The sequence below is a fragment of the Gadus macrocephalus genome, chromosome 22 (assembly GCF_031168955.1).
Source record: "Gadus macrocephalus chromosome 22, ASM3116895v1".
Classification (NCBI taxonomy): Eukaryota; Metazoa; Chordata; class Actinopteri; order Gadiformes; family Gadidae; genus Gadus; species Gadus macrocephalus.
This window is the reverse complement of record NC_082403.1, coordinates 13,703,901-13,718,093: the sequence shown is the minus strand read 5'-3', so window position 1 is coordinate 13,718,093 and position 14,193 is coordinate 13,703,901. Positions and strand designations below refer to the sequence as shown.

The following is a 14,193-nucleotide window of genomic DNA, read 5'->3' as shown; positions in this document are numbered from 1 at the left end:
GCTCCACATCACGGGCTGTCTTCATAAAGTGGTGTGGTGAGAACGTGGACAGGGTTGAAGGCTAGAGAGTGGGCCTCATGTTGTTTGTGATACATTCCGTCAGCTCGGCAACCTATGATCTCGCTGTGGAGTTCACACAAAGATGGCGGCGGGGGGCGCGTTCCTTTGAGTCAAATGTATTTCCAGCGCACGGAGACTGAGCCCCCACCTTCAGCAGCAGCTGGTACTTCATGATCCTCAGCACGGGCTTGGAGAGCAGGTCCGAGATGGGCAGCCGGTGACCCAGCCGCTGCTTCAGCTCCTGGGGGCAGAGGGAACGCAGTGAGGGGGGGGGGGGGACAGGCGGAGACACGGCTGGGACATAGGGAACGCTCATCAGGGCTCTGATCTGTTCATGTCGTCCTCTGCTGCAGGATAGACTTTTGATTGTTTTGATAGCACGTGTCGACCACTTTGGTGTTTGGAAGCACATCAATAAAACACACTTGGTGTGTAGACGTTAGAAGCTAAACCTGCTATGACACATTTCTTGAAAGAGGTCAATAAAGAGGATTGAGTTATGATCACGTCGCATCAGAGAGAGAGCAGGAGGGCTGACAGAATTGAAGCATCGAGCCACCTCCATGTATCCATTGTTGTATGTTGTTGTGAATGGCTGAATGCAGGCGCGGGCTTGCCCATACCTCAAAGTAGGTGTCGATGTACTCCAGGACAATCTGCTCCGACTTGGGCTTGTTCTGGCAGTAGACCACGTACATGTTGAGGCGCCGCTCCTGTGGCACACACCCCATCACACAGACGAAGGGAGGGTCAATAATTGCAGAGCACTTGCTATTTTCCTTGAAGGACATTAGCCTGCACGAATCACTGTCCATTTTTTATAAGTTAAACTGTTCTACAGTTACCATATCGATCTGGGTTTTTCTTTCTACAGTGTGCATTCAAACTTTCCTACTCCCGAAGACCACCTTTTGATTTCATATATGTATTTTATTAATAACTATATTTTCTATTAGCCTATATTAAAGTATGGAAAATATTCGCTGTCAAATTTAATGCAGCTGCTGAAATGAACCGACATGAACATCTTCGTCACCAGATATATATCTTGTAATTGTGCCTTTTTACAGTCGTCCAGGCAAGCAACTGTTTTATATGTAACCCTGAGTTTGGTGTGAGTTTTGGACCATGGTTACTTGGTTATATCAGGGAAGTGGTTGCAAGAATAACAAAAGGGAGGTGAACATGCTGTCTATGTTACCTGTTTGACGAAGAGTGGTCCCAGTCGATCAGGGTCCTGCAGACACTTCTCCAGCTCAGACAGGAAGTAACTGATGGAGAGAGGAGGGTATCCATGCATCAGTAAGGAGGGAGATAGAGTGCTCATACACCAGGAAGATGCAATGGGTCAGTTAGTTTTTTATGCAAACGTAAAAACCCTGAGGAGATCGTTTAAGAGGTATGAATGGCTGCATGGATTGGTACTGATATATTAAGAGTTACCTGAACCTGCTACATACTGATCAGGTTTCAAAGGCAAGTTGCCCTTTCACAATCAAGTGAACACGGGACCACTTAACAAACATAGCCTATGACGCGCGTGCACGCTATAATAATAATTAATGACACATAATTATTAATTATGACACATTAATGCAACGTCATATGTGCCAACACCGTGGACCCATAGTGCGCGTGTGACCTACTCTTTGTGCCAGTCGTAGATCTGCACGACGTTGCCGAAAACAATCTTGTCCTTGCCCTTCATGTCCTCCGGGATGCCCTCCTCCTTCATTTGGCTCACATACCCCTGGAGAGAGACACACACAGTCACCAGCCAGTACAGACAGAAACACACACTGAATACCATCACTACACACAAACAACTCACGTCCACCAGCAGACTGAGGTCATTGATGTACTCCCGCTCCGACTCCACCAAATCCACCAGGATGTAACTATAGTGACAAGGCCAGAGGAGATATGTATATGACATGGGGTACTACAACCTCGCACAGCTATCATGAGTAAAATACTGTGTTACTAGAAATATCGATATGGAGTTCTGACATGTGAGCAGAACCTCTTGGAGGAGACAGAAATCAAAAACTAAAACTGGCAGGATGTTTCAGCTTGTCTTCCCACTGGGAAAAAGCACAGATTGCCGCCTCAAGCAACACGATTGGTTGAAGCAAATATGAAGCGAAAGGAAGTGAACCCCTTCACCCAGGGTTTCAGCTGGACTGCTACCAGACTTTGGATATTAATCTAAAATCTGCCTTGTGATTGTGGTTGCACTGTAATCTGAGTTTGTTTGAACACACGTGTTGTTTATTCCGAACCCTTTCCGACCCTGGCTGTGACACAACCCTAATCCTTCAGGGACAACACAGAGCTCGAACCATGGATGGGGCTCTCACCGTCTCTTCCGGAGGCTGCCCGTCTTGCGCTCGTCCACCTCGTCGACGGGCGAGGAGGAGGAGAGCAGGGAGTTGTCCGAGGGGTTGAGGGAGGGCGAGCTGCTGTCCCCCGGGTCCACAGACAGGGAGCTGGGGCGCTCCTCCAGAGCCTGAACACCGAGGGGCCAGGAGGAGAGAGTCATGGGTCTCTGTGTGCACAGCACCAGAGCAGCGATGGTCATGTTGTTATGAACTCTAGTTCTGGGATTATAGGCGACTCCGTCTGGGCTTTATGGGCTTGTCCCCTGCACGCTCGCCTCAGTGGCTTTTCTCAGCATTTCAGCATCAAGGCAATCTGAGCATCTGAAAATGACCCCTAATTTTGAAATGTGACCCAAACTGTTACATTTTCATCAGGAAACGTTGAGAGAAAGAGAATAGAAACGAGAGAATAGAGAATAGGAACGAGAGAATAGAGATAGGAACTTTGTGAGAAAAAGGGAGTCTCCGATGCTTCGGTGTGTGTCACTCAAGTAGCAGCAAACTGTGTTGAAACTCTACCTTTGTCTTCTTTATGAGCGCGTCTCCACTCTGGCCCTCTCTGCTAGCGGGCTAAAGTGGCATTGCCTCTCAAGCTGAAGTCGGACCTGGCTGCACTATGGTAGATAGATTCTGCTGCATGTTAGCTACTATTTTACAGGGAACGCCATTAAAACAATCACGATCATTTCGAGTATAAGCGAACCCCCCGTTTCAGCACGAATTCAAACATTAAGGGGAAAATAAAAAAGGTTTTAGGCCAAGAGTTCCAGGAAGGTTGGGGGACGTGTTACTTCCATGGTAAAGACCAACGGCAGTTTGGTGACACTTTTTAATTAAGCTAGTACCGTTGCGTATGAGCATTACTGGCAGAGTTGAAGGTATACTGTGTAGCGACTGCCGCTAGGGGTCCCTCAAGGAAAACGATGACTGAAGACGTGTGGAGTAGCGTGGGAACTGTCCCCTGTATGGCTGTCTTGGCTACCAGCGGACGTCAATCTATCTCCAGCCCTATGTTAGCCAACAGAGGTCCACTCTCCCCCCTAGCAAGCTGCTGGCTCAGAAGCTGCCCCTGGGGGGTCAGTGATCCTACCATCTTGCTCTTGACCAACTCCTCGATGGCGCTCACCAGCTCCGCGGCACTGGGGGTCTCGGAGCTGGAGGGGCGGACGGATAGACGAGAGGACGTCTGCACACGAGAGAGAGACAGACGCAGAGTGAGGGGCTATGGAGGATGAGGAACAGGGGCTGGTGCTCTGCCATGACCGGGGTGCCACCGTGGTGGGGGGACTCGGCGGACTACATGTCTACTCTGGGTACGGAGGTGTTCAGGCGCAGGGGTGGTACTGAGACAAACAGCCCTACACCACGCTGCACCCGGTTGGTGATAACCTGACAAAGCCTATGACCAAAGGCTCAAATTATTGATTTCAGGTTCAGTTTTGAAGACTAAAGTAGCCTGGTTGTAAGGAGTGCTTTTTAATGATTCTGGTCTTGTCTAATAGAAGATAACCACAGAATGTAATATAATTACGGCTAATGTTTTTTTGATTAAAATCGAATTGCTCCGTAAGGACCAAACTGGTGATAATATACATTTATAGTAAGTACTTTTTTTAACTATCAGGTATCCTCAAAAGGAGTAACGATTAAAATAGAGGGTGAAATCTGTGCGGTTTGAGCATTAACTGTTGTCCTACCTAAACGATGAAGAACCATTATTTGGCCATACATTTATAAAGGCATGAGTATTTTGGATGAAGTAGCCAAGTGAAGCGTGAACTGAAATCATCGGAAGAGTTGTACTTTACAATGCTTTCTCTCTATCCTTATTTGTTTGGGCATCTTGTTTTCTCTTACCTAAAACAGATTAGGATATTTTATGCTACAAATTACAAGCCCTACCTATGAGTATTTCAGTTTATTTCAACTAAATATTTTGAGACTATGTGAAGCTTTAAAAGAATAACATTATATACATTATATATATATATATATATATATATATATATATATATATATATATATATATATATATATATATATATATATATATATATAGATATATAGAGAGTTGTTTTCAGTTACTATGGATAGGTGACATGAACTGGAATGAACATTGTATTCAACATTGTTCCCCCAACCCCTTTAGACAAGTTTGAATAAAAATCGGATGAAATCTGATGAAATATGTCAATTAAAGGTACAAATAAAAATGAATGGGAAGGTAGAAAAGGAGAGCAAAATGTCCCGTTCTCCAAACAAATCGTTCTTTATAGGTGAGGAGGGATGAGGAGGAAAAGGTGTGAACAAAGAGATTAACAGAAATCTGTAATTACAGTTGTCTCTCACCCTTGCTGTGCTGTGCTTCAAGACCATTTCCCCCCAATAAGGCTGTCTGGGTGGGGGGGAGGGGGGCTATTGCGCCCCCTTGTGGCTGCGACCAGCGTTTTGATGCCAATTACTCGCATGGGGTAATGAGGTTAACAGAGGGAAGTGGGGGGGGGGGGGGGGTTAGGAGGACGGGGGGAGGGGGGGGGAGTGAGGACAAGGGGATGTAACGGGCACGCACGGATGAAAGAGGGAGGTAGCTTGCGGTGTGATGTCATCGGCTTGATGGAGGAAGGGGAGGGGCAACCGACCACAGTGTGTGTGTGTGTGTGTGTGTGTGTGTGTGTGTGTGTGTGTGTGTGTGTGTGTGTGTGTGTGTGTGTGTGTGTGTGTGTGTGTGTGTGTGTGTGTGTGTGTGTGTGTGTGTATGAACCTGCCTCAATGCTGTCCTACAGTATGCCCGCTGCCCTCCTAAACCTGCTGCGCATCGACCAAACACTTAACAATCTCTTGTTTTTTGCAGTTTGTTCTTTTTGGTCGTGACAATATTAATACAGCCATATGCCAAGGTTACGCAAGCTGAAAATGCCATATCTTAAAATGATTCAGGAACTGAAGAAATTCATTTAAAAGTTCAGACATATCTGGTATTAAGAAAAAAAAAAATCTTTAAAGATTGACAAAAGCCGTACGCTAGAAAACATGGGTTAAACAAGTCTAGAGTATAAAATCTGTGAATAATACAATCTAATATCTATCTCCAGTGCCCCGTCAATCCACTGCCCTTAGCGCTGAACAAACGCCCAGAAAAACAACAAGCTAAAACCAGCTCTGGAAGCGGTTGAGTGCCAAAACAGGAAGAGCTTGAGGACTAAAGAACCAAAGAACCAAAGTAAAGAGTTGTAAACTGAGCGGGGGCAGTGGGGGTGAGGAGAGAGCGAGGGTGGGGGCATTTCAGATGGAGAGGTATGGAAACTGTGACAAAGCAAAGACAGGACATAAATCAAGGTAATGCTATAGCGTGGCAGAACAAAAAGAAAAAAACAATACAACCAGGAAACAGAAAGTAAACAACGAAAAACCAACAAAACAATAACATTAACAAAAAGAAGAGAAACAGAAATTAGTGTCAGAGGAGCCTTGCTTTGTCGTTGAAGAAGAGGTGAGGGGTTTGGGGGGGTGGGAAAGGGTAGGGAGACTTGGTCGGTAATGTCCTACTTCGGAAGTGCAACAAATTCAGCTCTATGGGCCGTGCAGTATTCACATAGAGCCTCTCATTATCTTAACTTTCATTTAAAAGAGGAGAGAAATAGAAAAAGAGGAATAACAGAAAACTGTAAAAGACACTAGTTAAAACAAAGATTTGTTTGTTTTGGAAAAGGGAGAATGAAAACTTTAAGTGGCAATCTCAAAGATTTCCGTTTTATTGTATTCTGCAACACCTTCGGCGATAGTGGGTAATTATTCCCATTGAACTGACACCCAGTAACATTTATAATACTACATATGCAGGGCCTTTCATAAGCAGAGGTGCGTGAGAGGACTAGAATGACTTTAGAAGAGTCAGTGGACCAGAGGCTCAATCGCCATGGTTTTATCTCCTTTGGCAATAGATAGTGACTTAACGGATATTTACTCACATGTAAATCTTCGAGATTGACACTAACAAATAGAGTTATATAACTAGGATGGCCACAAACATTTGACATCTTTGTTTCACTTGATTTCTTCTACAAAGAAAAGGAAGAAATAAACGTCCTGTCGTAACCATGACAATCCCAGCAGCCACCTCCCAAGGTCTAAAAGGGTGTCATTATGATTGGCTGAGGGGCTAAACTGGCCAGCTGGGAGGGTCTTAACTCATCGCTACCAAATTCAAAACCACACTACCCAGCATGCATCACAACACGTCACTCATTGTGTTTCTGGCCTCTGGTCCAGGTTGACCCCCCCCCCCCCCTTCTCCCAGACCCCCCACCTTGTCGTCGGGGGCGTCCGGCTGCAGCAGGCTGTGCTGCTGGATGGCCATGGGGGGCGGCAGGGGCACCGAGTCGGCCCCCTCCTCGCCCTCCTCCTCCCCGCAGCTCTGCATGCCCGACGAGCTCGACTTGGACAGGGTGCCGCTCGACAGACCCTCGTTGCGCACCCTCTGGGAACACACACACACACACACACACACACACACACACACACACACACACACACACACACACACACACACACACACACACACACACACACACACACACACACACACACACACACCGTGGTGAGCGACTGGTTTGTAGGAGTGAGAGCTCGCGGTGGGAGCGGCGAGTGGTTCTTCTTAGTGTGCGTCATCACGTCACATTTAATTATTATATCATTATTATATTATTATATCATATTGATTCCTATTTGTCTATGGTGCTCTACCCAATAGAGGGACAATCTCTTCATTGACTCACTGATAACATCAGTGATGTCATGATGTTATTAATAACATCAATGATGTCATGATGTCATTAATAACATCAATGATGTCATGATGTTATTAATGACATCGCCATCCCTGAGTGTTGCAGGCAGAAGATGTGTATGTAACCCAGCATGTCCGCTCTCTGCACCCCCCCCCCCCCCCTCACCTCCTCCACCGTCTCGTCCTGGGGCGTCGCGGCGCTGTCGTCCGAGTCCTTCTGGGAGCCCAGCGTGCCCACGTCCCCGCTCTTCCTCACCTCGCGGTTCTTCTTGTGTTTGTGCGCCAGCTTCTTGACGTGGCCGTCCGCCTTGCCGCTGCTCAGCCGCCGCACCGGGCTGGTCAGCCACTTGCGCAGCGTGTTGCCTTGTGGGGGGAAAGGGAGTGTGGTTAGCATGGGGAGACGGTATGAATGCCAGTTAGAGCGACCCATTCTTTAGTGGGCATTTTGACTCCGGGAGATATCCTGCTTCGAGGAGTGCTGGGATTAGCATTCCCAGCTGGGCTCTGTCTGCTGATTAGGCAAAATACATTTGGCTCTAATTGTGTACGGCTTGGGTGTTGTTAGTAGACTGAATCTAATTTTACATTGTTGTAGATGTGTTGTTAAACTTGATATAATTATAGGTTATTATTGTGTTGTTAATATACTTCTTCTGGTCCGGGGATGTGTGGTGATATGTGTGGTGATGTGTGTGTGGATGTGTGTGTGGATGTGTGTGTGGATGTGTGTGTGTGTACCTGGGGCTCTGTGTTTGGGCCCATGTGTGTGTGTGTGTGTGTGTGTGTGTGTGTGTGTGTGTGTGTGTGTGTGTGTGTGTGTGTGTGTGTGTGTGTGTGTGCGTGTGTGTGCGTGTGTGTGTACCTGGGGCTCTGTGTTTGGGCCCGTGTGTGTGTGTGTGTGTGTGTGTGTGTGTGTGTGTGTGTGTGTGTGTGTGTGTGTGTGTGTGCGTGTGTGTGTACCTGGGGCTCGGTGCTTGGGTCCGGGTGAGGTGTGGATGTGCAGGCCGTGGCCTGGCTGTAGCGTGGCCGAGGAGCCCGGGAGGATGGAGTCGTTACTGCACACCGACAACGTGTCTGAGGGGGGGGGGGGGTACAACACACGGTAGAGTTGAACAACACCCTCTTATCCCCCGGGTCTCCCCGTTCAACCACACGAGGCCTTGTTGCCATGGCTACCTTTGTGGTTGAAGATGCCCTCCATCTCCATGGAGGAGCGGGAGTGGGCGATGCAGAGCACGGCGCAGGGCACCAGGCCCTCGTGGGCGGGCGAGCGGTCGGTGGTCCGCACCAGGCACCAGTCGGGCCGCTCGTGGCAGCGCTCCAGCACCTCCACCGTCTGGCCCCGCCGCACCGTCAGCTCGTTGCTGTTGCCCGCCAGGAAGTCGTGGATGACCACCGTGAGCTCACAGCCGCCCGACAGCTGGGGGGGAATACCAACAACTGTAACCCATGGGCCACGTCTCATCCAGGGTTCTGTCTACTGGTATGGTTTGGGAATTCCTCGATGCTATCCACCGATTTTCACGGATCAAAAGACCGTTTTTTTAATACTGTTTTTGTGCTGGAGAACCACTGGCCACAAACGTCTGACTCTTTTAGAGCTAGCAAGACACTTCTGAACAGTGCTTTAACGATGCATCCGTTTCAAACCTCCAGTACGGATCGCCCGGAATACAGAACCCTGATCCCATTCACACATGCAGGAAATCCTCCGGAGGAAGACCGCGTGTGTGTAGGAGGCCTTGGAGGAACAGATCAGCGGCCCAGCGATCGTACAAGAGTAGCCTCCATGGCGCGACACATCACATCTCATCATTACATGTGCATACGTAGTGTGTGTGTGTGTGTGCGCACCTTGTCGCTGTCCAGGGTGTTCTGAGAGGTGCGGGAGGCCAGAGAGATGGTGTCTGGCTGGCTGCTGCCCTCACCCTGACTGTCCAGGTCTTCTCCGTCCCTGAACACAAGCAAGTCCAGTCAGTGCATGTGTGTATCTGTGCTTGTACACGCGTGTAAATGTGTTTGTACATGTGCGTACATGTGTTTGTACGTGTGTCTATATACTTGTGTGTATATGGGTTTGTATATGTGTGTATATGTGTTTATCCATGTGTGTAGTGTTTGTATATGCGTCTATACGTGTGTGAATGTGTTTATCCATGTGTGTACTAGTGTGTGTGCGTGTGCGCGTGTACCTGCGGCCCTTGTGGTGCTTGGCGGTGGTGGCCTTGGGGATGTGGATGGGCTCCTTCAGGGCCCCCCTCAGGTGGATGGTGCGCTCCTGGATCACCTCCCTGATGTGTTTGATCCAGTCCTGCTTGTTCTCGATGTTGGAAGCCTGGTGGAGGGGGGGGGGGGGGGGGGGGGCAGGTGAGGGGGTGGAGGGGTGGAGGCCACGGTTAATGACTTCCTCTGAAGACATGAACTTTAAATCTGTTAACATGTCTCAGAGATCTGAAGTTGCCTCCTTTCTTTATCTCTGTACACAAACATAGGATTTGGATTTGCGGACAAGGTCCGCAGTCCAAATTGTATCTGAATGAGACATACTATGTGTGTAGTGATGAATGTGTACTTGTATCATTGGTGATAGAGGCAGAGAGGAGGGCAGCTTCAGACTTGTTAAGGGGGGCTGTATGGGGAAAGTAGGGGGAGGGAGGGGTAGTGGGTACTCACCATAGCTCCGTGTTTGAATCCCTGACTTAGCTTTGATTAAAATACAGAATAAGACAGTGTTTACTTGTTTATTTTTGGATGATCAAATTATTGTTTTTTATCATATCGGTTTTACAGGACATTTATTTCAAACGGACAAAGATGGTGGTCGCACAGAAGCACAACAATGATAGGGTTTCATAACGTCTGCCTCAGCCAATCAAATGTGAGGTGAGTCGTACAGAGTGCTGCAATTTTTTGCCATGTATACTGGTGTGTGTGTGTGTGTGTGTGTGTTAGTGTGTGTGTGTGTGTGAGAGGGAAAAATATAAAATATGGAAGTTAGTCTTTAATGGAATATATAGTTATTATAACTCATTGTGTCCGAGGTATAAAGTTATATAGTATTTAGTTTTGATATTACTCAGTGTCTGAGGTATTTTGTTATATAGTGTTTTGTGATATTATTCAGTGTCTGAGGTATTATGTTATGTAGTATATAATTATGTTATAATTCATTGTGTCTGAGGTCTTATGCTATGTAGTATTTAGTAATGTTAGAACTCATCGTGTCTGAGTATTATTTTATACAGTATTTAGCAATGTTACAACTCAGTGTCTTAGGTATTGTGTTATAGTATTTAGTTATGATATAACTCATTGTGTGGTAGGTCTTCAGCAGGTGTCACGATGATTGAAGCATGTTACCCCACACAGAGAGAATGAAAGATGCTACCATCCACAGTCGAAGCAAGAGACGGAGAGATAAGAGAAATAAAAAGCAGCCACATATATGAGCTTCTCTATGTTGGCGAACACCACCAGACTACAGATGAGGAAGAAAAGCAGGCGGTCAGAGTCTAGATAGCACAAAGAGGAGCTACAGACGTCTACCATGAAAGCAGCTCATGCAAACACACAAGAAGAAGAAGAAAGCGGAGGTTTGCGGGCATCAGGGCGTGCTCACACCTACAGGTCGGACCATCAGAGCCCAACCAGCAGCTCATTATTTTTAAAGGGTTGCACTCTCACTCTGATTCATTTTGCGTTGTCACAGCGAGGTTTAAAATGCCAGATGTGTAAACAAACGCCGTACGTAAACAAACCACGCACACAGAGTTCAGAACAAGCTGACCAGACGAGGTATGAAGGCACCCTGAGACAAATGCAACGGTCAGGGAAGAGGTGGCAGCGAGAGAAACAGCAGAGGAAGAGCAAGGAAGAGCACAGAGAGAGAGAGAGTCCTACCTTGAGTACAATCTTGTTGTCGGAGGTGGGCGTGCGTCCCACCCAGAGAGCAAACTTACAGGGGTCGCCCTCAACGTGCTCCGTCACCCCTAACTCCGACGTCTGGTAATGGGGAGAGAGAGAGAGAGAGAGAGAGAGAGAGAGAGAGAGAGAGAGAGAGAGAGAGAGAGAGTCGTGAGCCATTTACTCGATGCAGTCTGGCGTGTTGATCTGCGTCTTCACAACATGAGAAGCATCGAGGGCAGGGCCTTACAAAGAGCTTGCTCTTGTAGATGTATTTGCTCCTGCCGTTGGAGTCCTTGACCTCCTTGCTGAAGATCAGCGACATCTCAAAGAGGAAGAGGTGGCGCTCGCGGCCCTTGCGGATGAGCGTCTTGGGGTCCCACACCTGGAAGGAGTCCTGCAGGATGAGCTCGCCCTGGGACTCCAGGTTCTCATCGAAGCCTGGGAAGAAACGCGGCGGGCGTTAGGCCCCGAGGACTCCAGACTAGCGTGCGTGCGGTGGGGAGACGTGGTGGGTGAAGCTCACCTTCCAGCATGGAGAGGTGCATGGCGTCGTTGGCTCTTTTGGGAACACTGAGCATCACCTCCAGGCCGTCCTTGATCTCCCCCTTCCCTTCCTCACAGCAAGTCAACAGCTCCTGAACACACACACACACACACACACACACACACACACCATGAAGACAGGAACCATGGAGGCTGTAACCATGGCGATGGTGAAACCGTGGAGGCGGTTAAACCGCGGAGGCGTCAACCGTGGATGCGGTAACCACAGAGATGGTAATAATGGAAACGGTACCCATGGAAACCAACTATGGCGTGTGCCGTGCGGCCGGACGGCGTACCTTGAGTAGGAGCTGGTACTTGGTGATTCTCTGCACCGGCTTAATGAGGTAGGAGGAGATGGAATTGGCCAACCGGTGCCTCTGTTGGATCTCCTGCAATGCAGAGAAAACACAAAGCTGGAACTTTGTGGATCCCCCATGGGTTTCCCATGATGCAACAGGCCAGGGGGGGAGGATACTCACGTCGAAGTAGGGCCCGGCGAACTCAAGGATGAGCTGCGTGGAGTCCGGCTTGTTCTTACAGTAGTTCACGTACATCTGGAACTTATCGGCCTGCAGCACACACACAACGGAGGTGGTCAGGGGGAGACAGCTTCCTGTAGTGTGTTTCGCAGTCTGGTAGCTGTGAACGGGCCGCAGCACTCACCCACGTGACGAAGCAGTGGCCCACATCTTCAGGCAGCTGCTCGTACTTCTCCAGCTCTTTGAGGAAGATGCTGGGGAAACGCAAGAAATACAAAGACGGACACTAATTTAAATAATTGGAAAAGATGACCTTCTTAATCATTTTCTCCTTTCTTGAGATGCTTCTATTCGATTAAGATGCGGCTACTAGCTACTACCCCGCACATAATGAATTAAGAAATGTAAATCCAAGATACAGACATTTGACGCAATTTTAACTTATGTTATAACATAACTATAAATAACCGCTAGAGAAACAAGATAACCTTTCAAACAGTGCTCAGTTATAACTCGCATTATTAATCATACTATCATAATATCAGCAATACTGCTAGTTCTTCCAAAGACAGTGGGCCAGACAGAAAGACAGAGAGCAGCTTGCTTCTCCTCACTTGTGGTGGAACTCGTAGAGGTCCTGCATGTTGCCGAAGATGATGTGTTCCTTGTTGATGATCCCTGGAGGAATCTCCTCCACCCCACTGGTCATCTCCCACAGGTACGTCTACAGAGAGACAGAGACAGCGAGAGAGAGGGTGAGCATTGCATTGCACTGGAGGAATATATCTATATATATCTATATATAGATATATAGATATAAGAATCTCACTTGATTTGCTAAGTACAACTTACATCCATGCACTCCCGGAGGTCGCGCACATAGGCCTTCTCCGTCTGAATCAGCTCTGCCATGATGAACCTACACACACACACACACACACACACACACACACACACACACACACACACACACACACACACACACACACACACACACACACACACACACACACACACACACACACACACACACACACACACACGAGGAGGGGGAAAGGGAAGAGTAAGAAACCAGAAGGGAATCAACCCAAACCAGCCCTGATCATTTGTTTCCCTCATGTCTGAATACAGCAGTAAATCCCCTTCCATAAGCAGATAGAATACAATTTAACATCAACAGATAAGATTCTCCCTCCAAGAAGAGGGGGACAGTGGGGGGGTTAAACGGGTAAGCAATATGGAACTCCATTGGACCTTGGCATAATTGCTTATAGCTAGCAATCTTCACTTAAGCCTCTTCACAACGTTGGCCATGAGAACAGTATCTAAGGCACATGCTGAGATCATTGAAAGCCTTGTGCACTGGCAGAGCAAAGATCGGCGCTTATAATGACGTGCCCGCTCTCTAACCAACAGAGGAAGCTCCTTCATGGGACGACCAAGAACACAAGGAAGAGCTGACATACTCCTTCCTGCGGGCCGACTTGCGTTTCTCCTCGTTGAGCTCGTGGGCGGCGTCCCTCAGCTTGACCTCTGACCCCGGGGCGCTGGCTGGGATGATGTCCAGCTGGAGGTCCTTGCTCTGAGAGCGAGCGAGTTAGCGAGAGAGAGCGAGTGAGAGACCAAGAGATTGGATCAATCGATTGAATATAGAATCTATGGATGAAGCACTGACGCACACAAATGCACACATTGAGGCTGCAGAAATGCACACACAGACACACCCACACCCACACACACACCCACACACACACACACACACACACACACACAGACGTACGGCCTTGTTGGAGTCGGAGGAGATGCCCAGGGCCTTCTCCAGGCTGCCGCGGTACTTGTCCATGCGCAGGGAGAAGTCCCGGTAGCGCTTGTCCACCGCCGTCACCCACTTCTTGATCTCCACCGCGTGGGCGTGGCCCTTGTCACAGAAGCCGTCCGCCAGCTGGATCAGCAGCTTCACGCGCTCTTTGGTTTGCTGGAAAACACGGACATGAGGACATAGGGACCGACATGAGGGCAGAATGATCGACATGAG

At 48.2% G+C, this 14,193-nt stretch overlaps 1 protein-coding gene across 4 annotated transcripts in view; it reads right to left on the bottom strand.

Moving 5' to 3' along the window:
- The window catches only part of trioa (trio Rho guanine nucleotide exchange factor a), a 77,799-nt gene that overhangs the window by 12,607 nt on the left and 50,999 nt on the right, over positions 1–14,193 (bottom strand). For 2 of the 4 annotated variants that reach the window (XM_060042962.1, XM_060042963.1), the window contains exons 25-48: positions 13,939–14,133; positions 13,625–13,740; positions 13,011–13,077; positions 12,773–12,882; positions 12,343–12,412; positions 12,159–12,248; positions 11,976–12,068; positions 11,657–11,768; positions 11,381–11,571; positions 11,128–11,229; positions 9,901–9,930; positions 9,420–9,562; positions 9,082–9,181; positions 8,404–8,647; positions 8,188–8,301; positions 7,394–7,590; positions 6,748–6,918; positions 3,532–3,627; positions 2,421–2,569; positions 1,892–1,958; positions 1,707–1,810; positions 1,262–1,331; positions 684–773; positions 209–301 (exon numbers count right to left, since the gene is read on the bottom strand). In XM_060042962.1, the coding sequence (XP_059898945.1) occupies positions 209–301; positions 684–773; positions 1,262–1,331; positions 1,707–1,810; positions 1,892–1,958; positions 2,421–2,569; positions 3,532–3,627; positions 6,748–6,918; positions 7,394–7,590; positions 8,188–8,301; positions 8,404–8,647; positions 9,082–9,181; positions 9,420–9,562; positions 9,901–9,930; positions 11,128–11,229; positions 11,381–11,571; positions 11,657–11,768; positions 11,976–12,068; positions 12,159–12,248; positions 12,343–12,412; positions 12,773–12,882; positions 13,011–13,077; positions 13,625–13,740; positions 13,939–14,133 (2,814 nt within the window). The remainder of the gene's footprint in view (positions 1–208; positions 302–683; positions 774–1,261; positions 1,332–1,706; positions 1,811–1,891; positions 1,959–2,420; positions 2,570–3,531; positions 3,628–6,747; positions 6,919–7,393; positions 7,591–8,187; positions 8,302–8,403; positions 8,648–9,081; positions 9,182–9,419; positions 9,563–9,900; positions 9,931–11,127; positions 11,230–11,380; positions 11,572–11,656; positions 11,769–11,975; positions 12,069–12,158; positions 12,249–12,342; positions 12,413–12,772; positions 12,883–13,010; positions 13,078–13,624; positions 13,741–13,938; positions 14,134–14,193) is intronic. The other 2 variants (XM_060042964.1, XM_060042965.1) reach the window with 1 other exon arrangement.